The 21,113-nt window shown below is 42.4% G+C and overlaps 2 protein-coding genes across 4 annotated transcripts in view; one reads left to right on the plus strand and one right to left on the minus strand.

The window, feature by feature from the left end:
* LOC148337655 (protein TANC1-like) overlaps positions 1 to 18,404 on the minus strand; it is a 49,019-nt gene extending 30,615 nt beyond the window's left edge. For 2 of the 3 annotated variants that reach the window (XM_088297009.1, XM_088297008.1), the window contains exons 1-8: positions 18,334 to 18,404; positions 17,335 to 17,419; positions 17,061 to 17,146; positions 14,477 to 14,680; positions 13,351 to 13,443; positions 7,682 to 7,812; positions 4,676 to 4,955; positions 728 to 1,009 (exon numbers count right to left, since the gene is read on the minus strand). In XM_088297009.1, coding sequence (XP_088153135.1) covers positions 728 to 1,009; positions 4,676 to 4,955; positions 7,682 to 7,812; positions 13,351 to 13,443; positions 14,477 to 14,680; positions 17,061 to 17,136 — 1,066 coding nt within the window. In that variant the 5' untranslated portion in view covers positions 17,137 to 17,146; positions 17,335 to 17,419; positions 18,334 to 18,404. The other variant, XM_088297011.1, reaches the window with a different exon arrangement.
* Positions 18,405 to 18,676: 272 nt separating this feature from the next.
* LOC148337656 (uncharacterized) overlaps positions 18,677 to 21,113 on the plus strand; it is a 3,162-nt gene continuing 725 nt past the window's right edge. Inside the window, exons 1-3 of the mRNA XM_088296817.1 lie at positions 18,677 to 18,720; positions 19,491 to 19,594; positions 20,441 to 21,113. The exon at positions 20,441 to 21,113 is cut by the window's right edge and continues 725 nt beyond it. Of these exons, the coding sequence (XP_088152943.1) occupies positions 18,677 to 18,720; positions 19,491 to 19,594; positions 20,441 to 21,113 (821 nt within the window). The remainder of the gene's footprint in view (positions 18,721 to 19,490; positions 19,595 to 20,440) is intronic.

Below are 21,113 nucleotides of genomic sequence, written 5' to 3' on the forward strand. Positions count from 1 at the left end.
GTGCTACTAAAGTAGATCGCCACATTTGATCAAATAGGCGGTTCAACAGGCTTTTGACTGTTTTTATTCCTATCTCACAGGCCGACGTATGTTCCTCCAAAAGCGTTGAAATTAAACGTGGGGTTCCCCAAGGTTCCATTTTAGGCCCACTACTTTTGATCTGTGTATGCGTCCCCTTTGGAGGCACGGTTCGCTGATGACACACGGCGCTATATTGCCGTGTCTTCTGATGACACGACGGCCCTTCTAAATTTGCATTTTGGATATGAAGTCATGGATGGCAGAGAATTTCCTACAGCTCAATTAGGACAAAAGTGAGCTTTCAGTTGTCGGCCTTGAAGGGACTTTGGCCAAAACTGCAAGATTTTCAACCCCCACAATGTGTGAAGAAACTGGGTGTCATTTTTGACTGAGCTCAGTTTTATTCCTCAGATTAAAAATGTAACCAAGATTGGTTGAGTTGGTTTTAACCTTACAAACATAGCCAGAGTCCGCTTGTTTCTCGCTCAGGCTAACGCAGAGGTGCTGATGCGTGCTTTTATTTCCTGTCCTTAAGATTACTGTAATACCCAGCTCTCTGGTCTTCCTAAAAAGAGTCTTTCCAGTCTACAACTACTTCAGAATTCAGCCGCACGGGTGCTGACAAGGAATTGATTTTTTTTTTTTGAATTTGCTGACCTTTCCCGTGACGACCTTGAAGACAAAGAGAACAATGGAGAGGATGTACCTGCTACCGAATTTGGACGGGGCATGACCAATGCGGACGCGCCGTGTACGTGATGCTGCGGGAGGGGTCTCTTGGGTGGCGGGGGTGTCCTGGGCTCCTTGATATCGGCTCTCATAGTTGAATCCTCAAATTGGATGGTGGGATGACTCCGTGGGGTCCCAAGATGGTTGTCCTCGCCAGTGTGGCCCATGCCGACAACACTGCCCCCTGGGGGTTCGTCTGCGGTCAGATCTGAGCTGGAGACGCTTCGCTCCTCGTTCTCCGAAGAACTCGTGATGGTCGCTGGAAACCACAAGAGGAAGATTGGTGAAGGAGGCTACAATTGTGAACACAAATGGAATAGAATTGAATCTGTTGCCTGACCAGCAAGGATTTTAATGCCAGTCATCCTTTCCAAAAAAAACCCAATGCAATTATTTTTGTTCGGAAAATGACTTTGAAAATGATCGCTGTATATTGAAAAAGAAAATAAATCGCCAGAAAATAGACTGTAAAATATGTTTGCACAAGTCAAGGTACAACAAAAACAGTGTTGGATGTGTGCCTTTAAGAGGTGTGGTCGAGTGCGGGTGAAGTCAGGAACCTCCTCAGTTAGGGAAAGAGTAATTATCAGATAGTTTTTTTTTTTATCAATAATTTGGAAAGCTCGTAGAGGTAAACATGTACCTCCATTTGTCTGAAGAAATGAAAAAAATTGTTGACTTTTTGCTACAAACGGAGGTTCTATCATTTAAATGGGCTTGAGGTCCAACAAGTGTTGAAAACGGTATTGGCATCGTGTGAGAGGGCACTGGGAGCCAAAAGAGAGCCACGTTATTTTGCGACATGACAGCAGAGTCCACAAGGGTCAAATTGAAACTACACAGCTGGCTGCATGTTTCAAGGCCAATCGTGGCATTCCTGAAGAACATGATCAGTTTCAAATCGGCTTCATGAACCAGTTGTCGTATTTTTGGACTCCAGTGGACGGCGCTCTCTGTTCAACGTTGGGCTGAAAGCACACTGACTTGGCATTTTTCTAAAAGCTTTCTTTAAACCAACCGACAATACAACAACCGGTTCATGAAGACATTTTGAAGCTTCATTTCCCCATCACTGCTCCTCAGGGAGTTTGTCAACTTCCCAAAAAAAAAAGCCTTCCACGCCCACTCATCAATTGCCAGAAGGCAGTGAAGAGACCAGACGCCATTTGTGGCCAAAGCACTTTGTGAGGTTATTATTCCGAGATACGGCATTCCGGAAACCATTTCTAGCCACCAAAGAACACATTTTGTGAACAAATTGATGGAGAGAATCGGACAAATGTTTCAAATCCATTTGAAACCTCATTGTTTCTATCGTCCGCAAAGTGCAGGAAAGAATGAATGCAACTTCTGCCAAATCGATGTACGGAGGACACAAAAAGCCCGTGGACCCAATGCCTCGATTTTGTCAAAGTGTATATGAACATGACGAGTACAACCGGACTTCCGGCCGTTGAAGTCCTATTTGGCCGAACAATTTTTCCGTCACATTGGGAATTGGATGATGAGGCAAATTTGGCGCATGACTTCGGAGATACGAGAAATGTGGCGATTGTGCTTCTCGGCGTGAAGAGCAACGCGTGGTTCCAAGAGATGGGCTGCTGAGCCGCAGCATCGAGTGGAAACATTGGCACCGAGCAAAGTGACACGGCCTTTTGCCAAGGTTGCTGCCGTGAAAATTGCAGAATTTTTTAAATTTCATTTCACTCGCATCTGACATGACTCGGGTTTTATCTTGAAATGCAGAGCAACAAATCAATCGTATTGATAAGGTAAAGTTGGCGCATATTGGAGTCCCGATTTCAGCGTGGGATCGATTTGCAACCTATTTGCTCATCTTTTTGTAATGCCCTCAGATACCACAAGATGGCGCCAAAGCCCCGGCTAATCGGAAAGTCGTGATTTGTGTTTGGGACATAAAGGAAATGATCAAAGTCAAGTGAGAGCAGCAAAGTTTAGCCAAGGTTGATATCGAGAGCCATATGTGGATTTACCTGGGTGCATTTTTTTCAAAATCAAATGAGCTACAAAGACAATTGTCAACTGTTTTGGGATCACAGTATACAGTCCAAACTATCCATGTAGCAGCCTATTAAAAAAGAAATTGCGGAACTCATGGCATCGCTCAGTCCCTATCCACCTGGTAGTTTGTTGTCTAAAACCGTCGGCATCAACTGACACAATTTCACAGGCGGCACTGCCAGCATGCTGAGCGCAAATCAAACCACTTTCCATTCTAGCGCTCATCAATCGAAGGCTTTTATCGTTCTCGATGCAGCCTTTGCCCTTTAGTATTCAACTATAAATACGGAATCTATTTCGAGAAAGAAAAAGTGTCCTATTTTGGGAGCATCAGACCCATAAGCAAGAAAGACAGCAGTGCCCCAGTTTTGACAGCAGGGACTTGAAGCCTTGAGGCGACGCGCACAAACTGTGCGATGAGAGCGACTTGTAGCGGAGTGACGCTTCATCACCTAAAAGGTCTGCTACAAGTCATTAAGTAGAGCGAAAAGCCATCGATTGCAGCACAATCGATGCTTTCGGACCCATGCGGCATTTCTTTCTTTCCTTTCCTTTTCACACACGTTTAACTCTCCCAGTTAAACTGACACATAAAGCAAGAGGTCAACTTTGTACACTCCAATGTTCAAGCAAAGCATCTCTCATTTTGCTCTTTGAGCTTAATGCTAACATAGAATGCGAAACGTCATAGATGAGCTCGCCGAAATGAGCATAGGGGTGACCTTCGAACAACTGCGACACATACAAGCACCAGAGAAGTATACAAAACATAGACATCGTGCTGACTTATTTTTAGTCATTCAATGTTTTCAAGGTACATTCCTTTCAGATTTTGGGACTTGGATAATGTGACTCTCTACATTTTTGAACCGGCAACGACAGTAACTCGATGTATTCACTTGACCGTCGGTCGCCGACCCCGCCGACCCCCACCCAACACACGCACACACAAAAAAAAAAATGGTCATATCGGGGTCGGGTGGGGTGGTGGCCACCGTCTGACTTTTGATTTGAGGCCACCCAAAGTGTGGCAGCCCCCCCGGTTGCAGTCGCAGCATTGTTTTGACACTCCCGTCCCACGGAAAACAAACAAATTCATCCAATCCTGTCCTGTCCTGTCCCAGACCGGAGTCAAAAAAACAAACAAACTAGCTGTGCTGAACGGGGGCTATTGGACCCCATGGCCTCGGTGTGGCGCCGTCCATGTTGGGGGCAAGTCTGCACGTGGGCGAGGCTGCATCCATTTTCGTGCCAATTGAGCGCCGTTTTGTCCAATGTTGTCGAATGGACTAATCGTGTCCGCTAACTCCCACCGAGACCTCGCTAGAGGGAGGGGAGGGGGGCGTGGCTATGGCTGACTCCAAAGGGCTGTTTTGAGAGTCGTTGAGTATTGACTGATTTGGCCGAGACAAATTGATCCGACGGCAAATTCAAGCTAAGATGATTTTCTTGATCAAAAAAATACATTCTTTTTTGAAAAATGGACTTTAAGAAACCTCAGCAGTTTTGCTCAAATATGCGATTGATTTGCTGGCAAAAATGTGATTGAAAGTTTCAAAACATTGAATTGACTTCATTTCTGAAAATGTGAGCGCTTAGTCGATGAAAACAAGTCAAAGAGGAGAGCTGACGCTTGCGCGGTGAACGGCCGACTTGAGCCCTCTTCCGAATGCTTTCAGCCATTTTGTTTGGAGCATCAAAACGGCCTCACGTAGAACAAATGACTTGGGCAGATGGTGCTTTTGGATTCTAGTCACTGTTGTTCTTGGCCAAGGACATGGAAAGAAAGGCAGATGACGCTAGCCCGGAAATCCAGATTGAAGGCCGGAGCAGCGATTGAGTCTGGCGAGCGCATTTCTGAACATACATGATCTTGTCGACATCAAAGTTGAGCAAATCTCACCTATAATGCCGCTGTCCCCGCTCTCCAGAGTGGGGCCGGGACTTTGCGAGGGTGGGCCGAGGCTGCTCCCAGCCACGAATCCGGCGGGGCCGCGAACGGGGCTGGAGAGCGTCCCGCTCGGGCTGAGGCTGGCGCCGGCGTGGAGTGAAGGTGAAGGCGGGGCCAAAGGATGGCACACATTACTGCTGCTTAAAGTGGGCGAGGGGCTCTCAGAACACGGAGAGGCGGTGCTGCGGGTCAACGTGGAGCTGGGGCTTCCTCCCCGAGCGGGCGGGTCGCCCTGAAAACCAAAAGGGAGCAAGTCGGGTGAGGCAAATTACAATCGGCGGTGTCCATTTTCTCTGCGACGGCACGTTGTCTGGAAAGTAGCGGGAGACTTTATTCCACATCTTTGTCTAGTAGGACGACCGGCAAAATGTCCTGTTTTTTTTCACTGCTCGTGCAACTTTTGACCTCGCCGAGTGCAAAAGTTGCATTTGTATGGCAATAGTTTGGTGATTGATATCAATAGAAAATGGTATCGATAAATGATGGATCCCAAAAAAAAACAAAACAACAAATGGAGCCGATTGGACCTATCGCGGCCCAACTCGTCATCAAACTCCCTCCCGTTTAGGAAATACAACCCCAAGACTCAAAACAAAAAATGCGGCCGACGAGTCGAAACGCCTCTCAGTTGCATCACGCGCGAACTCCGGAGGAGCGAATCATGAAGCCGAGGATATTTCAAAATTGAAATCAACTTCACATGAACTTTTCAAATCAATTTCTTTCAAGATGAAACTCAGAGCCTTGAACAATAATTGATACTCTGACTTTTTTTTCTCGTTCATTTTGAAGGTTAAATGTTACATTTTGAAAGAAAACATCAGAATTCAGCCCTTCCCCCTTTTTTATTTTCATTAGTAAAAAAACAAAACAAAGTGTAAATGTAATAACGATATCGAGCGATATGACACACACTTGCATCACCGTCTAGTTTTCAGCCCTTCCGTGCGGTCCGATCAACTTTGTGCACACGAGCTGAACACGTTTGGCATGTGAGCGGGCCGCGACTAGACGTGTTACTTGTCAGGCAAAACTGCGCACTAGTTGACGACTGCGCCGCTAGTACTTCAAGTGACCGTAACCGTCTTTGTTTTCGAAGGACAGCTGGTAAGATTCTCAAATGAATCTGCCTCTGTTGACATTCACCGTTTGCAAAAAAAACTCAATCGACACACACTGCTGTTCAAAATGAAAGATCACACAGAGATGGATTTTCTTCCCAGATGAAAGGATACATTTTGGCACCGAAGATCATCTGAATATGTGGATGACGATAGCGGCAGCGACCTACAGTCATCTGTGCAACGGTTCCAAAGTTGAAGGATGAGGTAGCGCTCTTTTTTTTCTTCATATGTCAACAATGATGGAAAAAAAACTTTCATGTCACACAAACAATGAATATCAATATAGTCTCCTGAGTACTGCTGAAGGGGGCGCATGTGACCCTGGGGTACGTGCTTTTTTTTCCCCATCCATTCTCTGAACCGGGTCACGCGGGTCATGGGGGGCAGGGGGCGTGCTGGAGCCGATCCCCGCTATCTTCGGGCAGTAGGCGGGGTCACACCCTGAACGGGTTGCCGGCCAACAGACGGCCGCCGTGCCGCTCCATCGTACTGCAATGACGTGTAATTGCACCTCCGCTCCAGTAGTTGGCAGTGGCGCTCTCGTATTAACTCGACGCCGTCGGTTTGTTTTGCCACCAAAATGCGATTATTTTAGAGTTGCAGCGGAGAGGTGAGCGCGCAAGTTATTTTCTTCTCGCTAGGGGGCGTGCAACAGAAAATAATTGAGAAGCGCTGCTGTATTCCGTTGTATGAACGTCAACAGGTGGATTGGTGGCTTAATTTGCACCTTCTGCCATCTGATGGAAGAGCATTCAATAGCTCTTGTCACGATATGTTTCCGGCATCGATCGATGGACGCCGATTCATTTGGTTCTTCACGACTGCCGATGTTCCAACCATTTACGGCCACCGCCGATCGATTTGTCACCCATCAAAAATTCGGGGTTGTCATGACTAACAGATCCCTGCAGATGGCAGCCTTGCATTGCTTTGGATTGGAAAAGTTCAAATATCCATTTTCAAGGAGATCATGACAAAGATGATAAATGGTGATAAGAAAAGTCAATGTCACTCATTGTTGTCATTTTCTAATTGTGCACATTTTGCGCTTGTTTTACATGAATAAAAAAATGTTCCGATCAAAATAAGAACCTGGCATATTAGTAACGAGGCCAAACAGCGGGCCCTCCTGAACTTGGTGCTTTTTTGATCCAATGCCATTTGGGTCTCGGATCACCGATGCCACATTTATCCAATGCGGCGAGTGCCGACAAATGAAGCCGCTCGCCGATGGTCCTATTTTAACCGGAGCCTCATCTATCCCATTCTTCATTTGATCCGTGCTGCCTGTGGAGCTCAGGTGGTGAAATGAGGCTGGCTAAATGGGCCAAGGCGCAGAGATGGCGCCACGAGCACATCCCAGAGCTCACGTACGCCAGCAAGCGTCACGTGAGCCACGTTAGGAAGAAAAAAACAAGCTCCATCGTCGTCTTAAGGTGCGAGTCCGCTCTTTGCAAAGATGCAAATGCAAAGGACAAAACTCTTTGGGTTTTTTTTCCAAAACTCTTTGACATTGCTGCAAACACCAACCCGTTTGTCCGCGTTGACGTCCGTGTGCTAAGAGTCCTCAAGCGCTTGACGTTAACTCGTAGAATGCTTTGAGGTCATGAAAAGGACGGCCCAGTTTTGCATCACTCGCAAATTAATACGAGAGCGCCACTGCCAACTACTGGAGTGGAGGTGCAATTACACGTCATTGTATTACGGCGGGAAAAGAAACATGTTCCCCAAGGGTCACACGTGCTTGTCTCAGCTTCGCAACCACGCCATCTACCACAAAAAATATGACGCAATTGAAGCACGGAAAGGAGAGTAAATCAAGATGCTGTCTTACCTTCTTCGCCCTCCTGTCCTCCATAGGAGAGCTAGCGATGCCGGGCGTGGCTTCTCCCAACAAGAAACATAGTCTGGTCATCAGTTCCTGGGAAGAGAGGGAGGAGCCTGGATGGGGCTCCACGTGGAGGTCTGGTACACACACACACACACACACAAGTTCAGTGTCCAGACATCGGAGCAGGGCCATAACGGTGCGGCAGGTCGTCCTCTCAGTGATGCTTCCTGCGCAGCAGCGTTGCTCGCAGCCAGCGTGAAATGTTTGCAGCGCAGCTCAGCGCGCCTGTTTGGAAATGCACCGACAGCAGCTTTCCGTTCCCTTGGTGAGGTCGCAGCTTTTGAGCATTCATTTGATTTGAAGTGTTTATTTTTCACACACACATAATGTTGTATGCAAACAAAATACTGCGTTTACAATGTGAAAAATGCTAAAAGCTTATAAACAGGGATCCAGCACACCACCACCAAACAAAGATTTATCTTGTACTGACGTAATCAATTTGAAATGTCATTTACAAGATGTTTACAGTGCTGGGCAACGGCTCATAATTGATATAAAAGGATACAATTTTTGTGTGGTGCTATAGCAGATACGATGGACCCGTTCATGTACATTTCAACTTAAATGATAACCAACGATAATTCAGTAATCCATGCAAAAGGGAAAAGTTTAACTGCAAAATCTTTAGATACATATTTCTCCAGTAGCTTGTGTTTCAGATTTCTTTTAAATATAGAAAGCGTAGCAGATTGCTTTATTTGGTTATCCAATTCATTCCATATTTGTGGGCCCCGATAACATAAACCGAATCGAGTGGATTTGAATTTCCTGTAGGTGAGAGGAAGAGTACAGTGGAATGAGTTCACACCATTTAGTCTTCAGCCTGTTAACATAGGTTATGAAAGATGATACATTCTGGAAGCTATAGGAGACCATACTTTTGGAAGAATTATATTTAGAGTCAGATATTGCCCTTATGGCTTTTTTTTGTCATATGAGTAATTTGGCAGTGTATGTAGGGTAAGTATTATTCCAAATAATATTACAATAATTCAGATGAGGCTCAAACAGTGATCGAAACAAAGTTAATAACGCCTCGAATGGGAGCAATTGTTTTAGTTTATAAAATAATCCTACTATTTTTGATAGTTTTTTAACCAACTCATCAATATGCTTTTTAAAATTTATAGACTGGTCAATGTGGATGCCTAAGAATTTAGTGGACTCAACTTTGTTAATAAGTCTGCCATCAATAGTTATGTTCAATTCACAATCTCTGTATTTATGTTTATTCATGCCGAAGGCAATATAATTTGTTTTGGTGATGTTCAGGGATAACTTGTTACATTTGAACCAAGTATTTACGTTTGATAACTTCTCATTTAAGAGTAGTACAAGTTGATCAATATCTTTATGTGATATAAATAGGTTTGTGTCATCTGCCAAAAGAATTTCATGAATATTGTGCGAACAGAAACCAAAATCTTTCATATACACAATAAATAAAAGGGGGCCCAGAATGGATCCCTGGGGAACTCCAAATGTGATGTTTTCCAGTCCTGAGTTTTCCCCATTTACATTTACATATTGTAGGCTATCCTGAAGATAGTCCTTGAACCACTGTCGTGCTATACCCCTGACACCATAATGCTCCAATCAATCGTATCAAATGCCTTAGTGAGATCGAGAAAAACGCCAATACCAATTTGTCCCTTCTCAAAAGCATCGGTTACTTTCTCAAGCAAATCCAAAGTGGCCATGCATGTATTGCTTTGTTCCCTGAAGCCATACTGTGAAGAAACTAGTATATTTTGTTTTTTTAAGTCGCAAGTGGATTGCTCTTTCGAGTACTTTGGAAAGGGTCGGTAATATTGATATGGGCCTATAATTTTGCATTTCATTTATGTTCCCGGTGTTATTTTTGACACCTTCATTTGCTTTGGGACAATGCCGAGCTGGAGAGATAAATTTATTATATGGGCAAGCGGCTCAGCTATCACATGCACAATAGTTTTAAGAATTTTGCTACTAATTCCATCAGCACCGGTTGTGTGTGAACATTTCATCTTATTTATAATATTGGTTATTTCTATTTTACAAGTAGGAGTAAAATAGCATGAGTTGGGGTCATTCTTTTTCCGATAATATTTGTAATGTGAGCCTCCTGTTGTAGAAATTTGTTTTGATAGATTTTTTCCAACAGAGGCAAAAAGAAATGTTAAAATTGTCTTAGTCGTGTTATTTGATTGGGTCTGCATTACGGCTTCAGGAAAAACTGGTGATTTTGCATTTCGGCCAATTACCTCATTCAGCACCTTCCAAGATTTCTTCCGATCGCCAGAAGCATTTTTAAATCGGTCAGAAAAGTAGTTTTGCTTACTAGCTCGTATTAGATTTGTTCATTTATTTTTATATCTTGTGTATTTGCATTTATTTATATTATTTGGACTTTTTTGATACTGTTTATAAAGTTTAGTCTTCTTTTCAATAGACTTTAGAATTCCTTTTGTAATCCAGGGATTTTTTATTTCATTTTGTTTTATTATCCTTTCTGGAATAGTTTCATGAAAAGAAGCTCTTATTTCGTGAGTTAGGTAGTCAAATGCCTCGTTTGGATCATTAGAACAATAAATAGCATCCCAGTTTTTTGTTTGGAGATGTTGAGTTAGGTTTTGAAGGCTTTTGTCAGTTAGAATCTGGACTTTTCTCTTAGTACATGGGACAAATGGCCTTTTGGTCCAGTTCGTAAAAAACACAATGGGATAATGATCTGTTATATCTGAATATAATACACCAGATTTACCTCCAGAGTTTTGTATATTGGTAATAATGTTGTCAATAATGGACCCACTTTTCTCTGTAACTCGGGTATATTTATCAATAGTTGCATAAAAGTATGAGGAGAAGAGAATATTTTGAAAGTCTCCCATAATAATGCCGTTTTTATTTGTCTGATTTAGAAGATGGAGAAGACTTTCAAAGTGAGCTCTAAATGGACCATAGTCACAATTGGGTGGCCTGCATATTGCTCCGATAATGAGACTTTTCCCCTTTGCCATTTTTATTTCGAGAAATAATGAATCAGAGTAACCATCATCAATAGTCATATCATTTCGCACTTTTACTAAGTAATTTGAATTTTGCCAATTCTATTCTTGTAGTGCAATATGTATCCATCTAAGTTATAAATATCTATATATGTTTGGTCATTCATCCAAGTTTCGCTACATGCAATAACATCCAAATTTGCGGCTGTACTGGCAAGCAACGAAACCAGCTCATCATGTTGTTTTTGAAAACTTTGTATATTTAGGTGCATGACTGAAAATGAAAAATCATTTTGTTTTAGATCTTCAGGGTTCGAGTGTTCACAGGTACAATTTAGAGTGTCATGATGGTACTGTTCAAATTTATCATACTCTCCACTACAATTTATATCAATTAATCCCATATCTTTTTATATCTACATATATATATTTTAACTTATACAGAACATGAATTGAGCCTAGCACCTTACTAATGTTTATTTGATCGCCATGTGAATTAAGATAAGAATATAAAAATAAAATTACCTGGAACTACCACTCAAGCTTAGTTGTTGTCATACTCTCCATATATTGTGTCGCCATATGACAAGGAAAGTTTAGCCCATATTATACAATATCACAGTTCAATCAGTTCTGAGGGGCAAATGAGTACTCAACACCGGTGACAATATTCACAGAGACAAAGGCTACTCTACCAGTTAAGAGGAAAGCTTCAGCCTCGTTCGGATCCTTAAATGTTTTCAGTACTCCATTTGTTTTGAAGGACAGGATCGCAGGATATGCCATTCTGAAGCGAGTATTTTTTTGGATGAGCTTGGCGCATACGGTATTGAAGGCTCACATCCTTGATCTGGAAATGATCTGCTGAAGGGCCATCGACGAAATTGTCTAGTAAGACAATTCACACACACACTGGTAGGATGACTGCGTCTGACGACTAATGTTTATTCCACACTGTAAAAAAATGGGGAGTGATATTTATGGTATTTTCCCAACTTTTTTCCTCAATTTTGAACCATGCGGCTAATAAACACATTTTTTTTTGTTTCATGCAGCAGTACGGTATTGCATTGTAAAATAACGGTCAAAAAATATCTGCAGATTTCACCTGTTGCAGGTTATTTCTGGAACGTATCCCTCGCAATAAATGGGATTTTTTTTTTCTCCCCCAAAAAAGAGTTGGTGCCGATGCGCCTTATGGAATGCGCTAAATGGAGAGAATAGACTGATCTGCGTGTTACTTCTTTTACTGGTCAAGTTGTAAATGTTAACGAGTTTGAATTTGATGTCACGGGCAGTGTTGTGAACGCTCACTCGTAACTTGTCGCGAATCCAGTAAGATTGATTTTCAATCTCGTTCATTATTAAGAGTGACGACACGCAATAATAGGATTCAAAGTAATAATCCAATGTCATCTTTCAGAAGTGTGTATGAAACGATTATCCCCTCGCCAAAAAGTGGCTCTCGGTTTCAGAAAAGTTGGTGACCTCTGCGGTGGTGCAAACAAACCAAAGTTACGTCGGAAGAAATGAATGCTGAGAGAGCTTCCATCGCAAGGTTGTGTGAGGTCCAGACTTTGCCAGGTGCCCGTGGTTAAAAGACAGCTTGTGAATTTTAATGAGATGGCGAGCTTTGGCGTTTGCTTCCCGAGAGATTGCCCGGCGCGGGACATTTGCGTCGATCACGTCGGACCTCCAGCGCCACAACAACAACAACAACATCCAAATTGTTTGCGTCTCCAAGCAGCTGAGCAATTCACTTGTCACGTTCTCGCACGTCATGTTCGGGGCTGACTAACATGAATATTGAGTAGGCTTCCCAACACGATGACAGAACATCTCAGTTAACAAGAACAGTTCACGCCGTCCGCCTCTTTGCATCCACACGCCGCGTTTGTTTTGCACTCATTCTTTCTCACCTTTTCACTCGGTACCTTCTCAAGCGACTGCTTTGAATCACCCTCACACGAGTCTTCAGCGGATGAAGGTCAATTTTAATAGGCAGGCTTGGGCATTTGGTTTCGCAAAGCTCCCCAATTAGAGCCTTTCTCGATGCACTTCTCACTTCACAGCTTGGGAGAGAGAACGAAGGGGGGGGGGGGCGCTCGGTTTGTGGGGGGTGCCAAGAAAACTTTGCATTTAGTCAGCAGAGCACGAAGACTCAATCTGGAGTAACACGAGGACGCCGTGAATGTCCAGAGCTATTCATCAAACCATCTAGCAGTTGCCATTGGAAACGGGAAGCTGGAAGGTGCCTGGCAACCGGGATCGAAAATGCCTGATTCAAAAATCTTCATACAGTATAGCAGCCTGCTCGCACACATAAAAAAAATGTTATTGATATATATATATATATATATATATATATATATATCCTTTTTTTTATGTCCTTGAAGTTTGAGGCGTTGACTTCACACACTGAAGATTATACTGACATCATTTGTCTCATTCATCTGAAAGTAAGAACTTCATTCAGATTCTTCCAAATGTTCTTAAAAGACGCACGCACGCACACACTCGCTTCACATCCCTCACCTTTACCCCGATTCCTTCTCCTCAGCAGTGTACCTTCTCTCATCATAAAGTCCAAAACCGCCACAACGCTCACAACGGCATTCTCACCTCCGCGGTCCGCCTCGCCGCAGCTCGAGGCGAAGACGAGAGGTCCTCTCGAGTCGTGCGAACCGTCCACATAGTCCGGCTCCCTCACCCGTCCTTCGGCCACAGCGGAGGGGAGAAGGAGAAGGGGGAGGGGGTGGCAAGATGGGAGGGAGGGTTTTTCAGTGTGCAGCCAGGGAGGAATATGAGAGAGAGAGAGAGAGAGAGAGAGAGAGCGCGCGCCTTTCTACATAAGATCTGCCGTGAATTGAAATCATGTCCGCGGAGTATTAACCATGATATACCTCAGATGTGCTCACTCGTGTAATGTGGACAGCTGTGTGAGATCTATAAATTGTGTGTGTGTGTGTGTGAGCATGCAGAGCCAGGGACAGTGCACAAGTATTGATGTGTGGGTGTGTCAATTTATGCAATAACATCTGAAGCACAGATTCATTCGGACTGACTGCAGGTCGTCCGTCACGAAAACACTGAGATTCGATTCTTTTTCGCACGGAGGGTTGCTCAGTCTTTCGCTTGTGGACACAGTGAGAATTTTTCGCCAGTGTTACTCAGGGAGGGGGGGGGGCTAAACAGAACCACGCACTTCCTAACTGTATGTAAGATAAAAATGACGTTTTAAAATGTGCACAATAAGCGTACATTTGCGCAAAAACCAGTAAGTGCTCTTAATATATTTCACTTTTCATGACATATTTCTCAATACATGTATAAAAAAAAAAAAAAATCACCATCCTACCCCAACAACAAAAACCCTTCAGGGTTTGAAGCAAGTCAAAAAAACGGCATCCCGCATCCATTTGTTTCCCTGTTGGTCACAATGAGCATTCAAGGAAAACAAAAATGCAACTTTTCATCTCGGCTACATTGAAACTTTTCCAGACCAATTCATGACGTGTTACAAAGTTGTAGTTCCTTGCCTCAAGTCATCGTGTTCAATCATTTACAGAGACAATCTGTCACGTGTTTGGGGCCCTGTGGGCCTCCGTCGGTACGCGTGTGTGTGTTTGCTGTCACATGCGTGGCACAGCTCATTGCACAGATGCTCTCTCATCGTAGCGAAGCCATCAAAGAAAGCGTTCCGCTCAAATTGCTGTCGTCATTTCAATGCGCGTTCGCGTTCACCCACCTGCGAACTTGCTGCACGAATGGGATGGAACGAGGTTGTCTCGGCGCGGGAGTCGGGGCGAGGATGGCAACGAAATGGACAGGCCCTTGCTCAGTGACTTGGACCTTGCACGGCGACCTCGGCAACCGCTTTCAAGGAATCGGTTGTTTGGGGCGTGACCATCGCAGCCCCGCTGCAGAGTGTTGGGGGGATGCGCACCCCCACCTACGGAAGACAGAGAGGCATTGACATCAACTTTTGGGAGTTGTCTGTCATTCTACTCCCCAAAAATAGGATTCCACATTCCGCCGTCATCTTTCTCGACGGATTCAAACCATTTCAGCTTGAGGGAGGAAAATTCAAGATGTGTTTGAAACATTTTACAAATTTACTCCTTTCGGTTTTGTGAACCAATTCCTCGCACGAAATTATTCATCTCACTCAGTCCGGCTTGGAAACTATTTATCACATTTCCAAAGTTTGCAAATATTCAAAATGAAAAATTGGAGCAAAATTTGACTTATTTATTTCGTTCCACGTCGTGATGGATTCCAACCATTTCCAAACTCTTCAACTGCTTCAGGACATCTTGTGAACTATTCATATCATTCCCGGAATACGGACATTTTACAATAAAATGAGTCTGACAGTCTCGCCCTCCTTCCACATTTCCTGACCAAATACAACCATTCCAGTACAACCTCGGAACTAATATCACATATCCAAAATTCCAAATTCTCATGGGAAAATCCCATCTCATGAGGTCTCCTATCATTTCAACTTCATCTCTTAAGCATTTAGAGGCAATTTCTACTGAAATTGTATTCTCTAAAATATTCATGACATCTTTATGGGAGCTGTCGCTTGGCAGATTTTTTTTTGGGGGGGGGGTCTTCCGAGACAATAAATCGTTTGAAATAGGAGTGTGATTGAGATCCTCACCACTAGAGGGAGCCAGCAAACTTCACAACCAGCCATTGTCAATTCACATTAGTTTCCTTGCAACGGAAGGACGGATTATCGAAGCATTTAGCTCCCAATAAACCCCAAGAATGGACAATGCATTCGGTACAGTTGTGTTTTATGATTGCGTTTTCCGTTTATTGGTTATGTAGCAAGCAAGTGTTATAAGGCTTCCATGTGTTTTTGTACTGAACAATAGTGATAGACCGATATGCTTTTTTTTTTTTTTTACAGGGCCGAAACCCATTATTAGTAGTCATGGAGACCGATTATCGATATTTGAAGCCGATATTCATTGGTTGGGAAAAAAAGGGTTAAAATGGTGTCAAAAGTTTGAAAAAAAAAAAATCTCCAAGATTTGACTTTTTTTAAACGCCTTTAAGCGCATATTTATTAAACAACTTTTACTTTAACTTTTTTACAACATGTTAAAGCTTTTTTTTAAGTGTGAGAAAATAGATAACTTAGTTTTAAAAGTCTTGACAAAAAGTGCAAGGAGCTCCCAGGCTCAGCTGCGTGTCTTATAGTTCAATGAAAACTAACTCTTTAAAATTTAATACAGCAAACAGTTTTCTTTTAGTTGTGAGTTGTAGTAGACTGACGTTTATTCAAATTTCAACCTGCTTCTGGAGGCAGGGCCACCAGCACAGAAAAGAGAGAGAGAGAAATGCGCTGCAGTGAGCCAAAAATAAACCAGCTTTTAATTTCTAAGGCAGATGCTGATCATCTGCAAAATGACAAATATCCGCCCGGCCGATAATCGGTCTATCGCTACTGAATAATACTGTCGATTGGAATTTTGTTTCTGAGAACACGTTAAAAACTTCCATTTTGTGCATTTTTCGGAGGGCTGGAACGCATTCATTTCATTTCCGTTCATTTTAAGCGCAAAGACGATTTGAGAGACTCGTGTTTCGAGTTTGCTCTCAGAATGAATTCAACTCGTCTGTGAGGTCACCAATGCATATCAAAGTAGTTTTTCAATGGCTTTGTTGTTCTGTTGCACGTCCACAACAAAACAAACAAAACCAAATGAGGAATCCATTTTGAGCGTGAGTGAGAATTGTTTCCATCTTTGGCGGTACTCCATTTTTTGCCAACGATCACGGCTGTGCAAATGTGTGGCAAACACGCAGTATCATTTTAATGAGATCGACACAGTTCCTCTGCAACCAAGGGCGGCACGCTATTAAATATTAACGAGGACAATGCCTTTTCTGAGACTGAGCTCGAATTATGTTTGTCTATCATCAAGGCATCCTCTGAAATTGTATCGGAACTGCAGCAACAGCAGCCCAAGAAATGCCGTCAGTTACATTTGCTTTATTTCAGCATCCACCTTTTTACATTTCCGCAACGTCGTTGAAATTGGATTCCCAAACAATGTTGTAAAATAGAATCTCCTTGAATCATCTCTTGGTCTTGTTCTCTGTGTTGTACGAGGTCAGGATGTTTTCTTCTGACACACTAAAAATGAGGCTAACTCAACTGGCTCGACTTGAATCACCCCAGAGAACTTGGCTCACACAAGTTCCTACAATACAAACGTGATATCAGAAAAATGTTCTCTTTCTCGTTATTAGTCGCCAAAATGAACAAACAATGATTGATATAAGATATGTCTTGACTGATTTGTGCTTACCGGGGTGTTTCTGCCGCTTGGTTTCAGCTGCTTTTCCTTCTTTGTGTCTTTTTTGTTCAAACACTGCCTTGAACATTCTGCTCAGTCTGTAGAAGAATGATGAACACTCAAATTTGTTTGTTTGGTGCCACAATAACGGATTTCATACAATATTGTTGCAGTCGGGGAAAAAAAACATTTCTTCTTTGTTTTAATCTCAGAAACATTCATAATAATAATAATAATAATAATAATAATAATATTATTCCCTTTATTAGGTAACATTCAGTGTTACCTGTTGACGGCTTATTGAATGACGTCTTCTGATAAATCCACACGTTACCGACAGATTCCGTCCACCTCTTCTGTCGATTCACGCACTGAAGTAGAGCCGACCAGCACATGCGTATCCGTTTTATGTCCCAATTTTCATGTATTAATATTTGATCATTTGCCCTGTTAAAGAAACAATGTGATTTTTTTGCCACTCAATCTATTTCATTACAAATCCATGCCAGCATCATCATTCAAATAGTAATCGCATAACTAGAGGATGCAATTTCAGTACCAATAACTGCACTGTTATAGTATGGAACATTCTATAATACAGCAATATTACTTTGTGAAATGTATTTGTTATAGTATTAGCACTTAAATATATATGTAAATGTGTGTTTGTGATTGATTTCGTATGCATTAATTTGATGACTGCATTTATCAATGCAGGTGCTGCCAGAATCTGTATCCCCCCCAGTAACTTTGCTTTGGAAAGAGGGATCCTGCTCAACTTTGCCACACTTACTCAAGATGATCCAATAAGTACACAGAATAAGTCACTTGATGTCTGGGGTTAATATTTTTGTGATTAGCGGGGGCGGGGGGTTACTTATTGAGGCAGGTGCTGCCAGAATCAGTCCCCCCTGGTAACTTTCCTACTGCGTAAGTGGTCATTGAATGCACCTCGAGTCCGACGCAGAACGCGAGTGACTTTATTTTTTTTATTCTTTTGCAACTCTTGACGCGGCTATCAGTGATTATGAAAAAATAAACAAATCAGTCAATTGGAATACAATTACGTGTTCTCTAACAGGATACCACCTATCTGTATTTTGCCACTTAATTTGATCTCGCTGGAAACACCATATAGCCCACTTCACTTATCCTCTCCCCTTCTCATCGTGTTTTGATCACTGAAATTCCCTTATGGTAGCTTCATTGATTGCGAAATTTCTTTGGTCTAACGAATGCGAATGCAGGTAATTTCCCCCCAATTTCGACTGAGTCAAACGCTTACTTTATGTGTTCAATTGTAGCGAATGGTGCGCTGAAAACCACACCGATGGATACTCCCACTTTTATGTAAAACCTAGTTCAAATGACAGCAAATCAAAAACACAAAATTATACATTCTTTGTGCCTTTCTACGGAAGAGGATTAGGGCCATGAATGAGAAAAAAAAAAGATTGGAAGGATTCTGACTTTAATCTCAGAATTCTGACTTTAATCTCAGAATTCTGAGAATTCTGAGATTAAAGTCAGAATCCTTCCAATCTTTTTTTTTTCTCATTCATGGCCCTAATCCTCTTCCGTACCTTTCAATGAAAACAAACGTAGTAACATCGCGCCGCCTTCAGTCAATGCGTGCGCGCTCCCGCGACAGGGGATACAGATTTCTTCGGGGGTAAATACTTTGGCACGATAGCGGTCCTTCCCTCTGAAATGACCTTCCGTTAAATTTTAGGCATGCACCTTGTCTGTCCACTTTTTTGACACATTTCTATTCTTTGGCTTTCAACATGAGACTGTCACTGTTCTGTTGCTTTCTGGTGTCTACTGTATATGTGTTAGTATCATTCATTTGTGTTTTAATTTACTGCTTTCATTGTCTTTGTTGTTGTCTTATTGCTAGATTGTATTATACTGTATGGAAAGTGCTTTGTTACAGCTCCAGCTGTTGTGAAATGCTGTCTATCTATCTATCTATCTATCTATCTATCTATCTATCTATCTATCTATCTATCTATCTATCTATCTATCTATCTATCTATCTATCTATCTATCTATCTAACCCTCCCTCCATCCAGCTATCTATCTGCATTCCTAATGTAATGACACCACTGTACCAGAGGAGGCAGTCATGCACGTGATTGTGTTTTGCACACCGGAAGTAAAAGAAAGAGAAGGAAGCTGTACTGTTGTTACGTTGCAGCCATGTTAGTGTTTTTGCGTGTATTTTAGTCAGACAACTGACTCTTTTTTTTAATAATACTTTACTTATGTGTCTCCAGCTAGCTTAGTGAGAGACATTATCGGCACATTGCAAAGCGGTGCTCGAGTGACTATAAAGTGTAGTGGTTAGCGTGTGAAAATGTGTAAAATAGAATTACTAAAAGCGCTTCTGAATCAGCGACTAAGTGCGGCCGCCGAAGAATTTTTTGTCGTGTTTGAAAGAACTATAGCTGAATACGAGGAGGAACTTAGTCGGGTCAAAGAGGAAAACGAGCGACAACGTCAACGACTGGACGCTTTCGAGTCTCAAGATGTTCTTCGCAGAGGTTTGTTCAATGATTACTCTTATTTGTTCTTATTTTTTTTTCTAATATTCTCTTCCGATCGGACCACTTGCTATCCAACCTTTAGATGGCCTTTGAGCAAACACAGCGATTAACAAAACAAATACCACCTCCTATCTCAAATTCATATTGCAAGCCACACACTAAATTTCACTTTACTGATGGTTAAGTTAAAGTCCTACTAATGTAGATAACAGATTAGGAAAATTTGAAGGTCAAAATGTTACTGGAAATTGTGCATTGATGTAACAAAATCAAAGTATCAATTCACAAAGCCATGGCTCTGCTGCAAAAAATCTGCATACGCACAATGCTTTGTCTGCAATGCACATGTGCAATCCAGGTAATAGAAATAATAGATACCAACATGGTAAACAACAAACACATGACAATTATCTCATGGAAATGACATTTACCAACATGATTAGCATATAACCAACAACGAATGGCAAGAAAGAGCCAGCGGCTGAGTAGTTCATGCTAAGCTCCGCCCTCTTATGCTTGTAGTGAGCGAAGCACTAAGGCGTTGTCAGAGTCCACATTAAATGTTGCTTAACTATAGGAAGGATGTCGCTAGCAAAGCCACAGTAAATGATCAAAGTAGCTAAACAACAACAAGGCTACTTCATAAAAAATACAATTATAAACTTGTAATTGTTCTTCTGGTGTATTAATGAACACTTAATTCTAAAATCATTGGATAAGTATGCTTCTTGCTACCACTGCAAAAACAAAGTCTTGGGCTAATGCAGCATTTTGTTAATATTGATAAAACTGAAGAGTTTGTGTGAGACTTCCCTCAACCGCATCTTCGCCTTCTTATTGTAGATGCCAGTGAAGAATATCTTCCCCCTGAGAAGCGGGGCGATCCCGAGACCCCCCTCATTAAGGAAGAGGAGCAGCTTCAAGGCCTGGACTTGCCAGTGTTTTGTGGCATCGTGAAAAGCGAAGAAGACTGTGACGGCAAAGGTCAAAGTGAGCAGAACGGAATGGAGGAGCCTTCAGGCAACAGCTCAAGTCAACGCATGACAATCGAAGGTGTTGGAGACCACCGTGGAGGAGTACAAGCAGAAAGCCTCGCACCTCCGTTATTAGACAGTGTCGTCACCGCATCCGACACTGATAATGATGAACACTCGAAAGAGGATATGACACGTAACGCAGGCAACGGACACTGGAAATGTTTTCAATGTGACAAAACGTTCAGCCACAAGATGAATCTGAAAAGGCACATGATAATTCACACAGGAGAAAAACCTTTCATCTGCTCAGTTTGTGGAAAGAAATTCACCCAGAAGGTGCACTTGACGTCACACATGAGAATACATACAGGAGAGAAACCTTTCACTTGCTCGCATTGTGGTAAAAGTTTCAATCGCAAGACAAATTTGACGTCACACACAAAGACACACACCGGAGAGAAGCCATTTTCTTGCCCAGCCTGCAACAAAAGTTTTATTGATTATTCAGCAATGATTAAACACACAAGAACGCACAGCGG

Source organism: Idiotropiscis lumnitzeri, chromosome 5 (assembly GCF_059441095.1).
Source record: "Idiotropiscis lumnitzeri isolate Australia: NSW breed Sydney's pygmy pipehorse chromosome 5, RoL_Ilum_1.0, whole genome shotgun sequence".
Lineage (NCBI taxonomy): Eukaryota > Metazoa > Chordata > Actinopteri > Syngnathiformes > Syngnathidae > Idiotropiscis > Idiotropiscis lumnitzeri.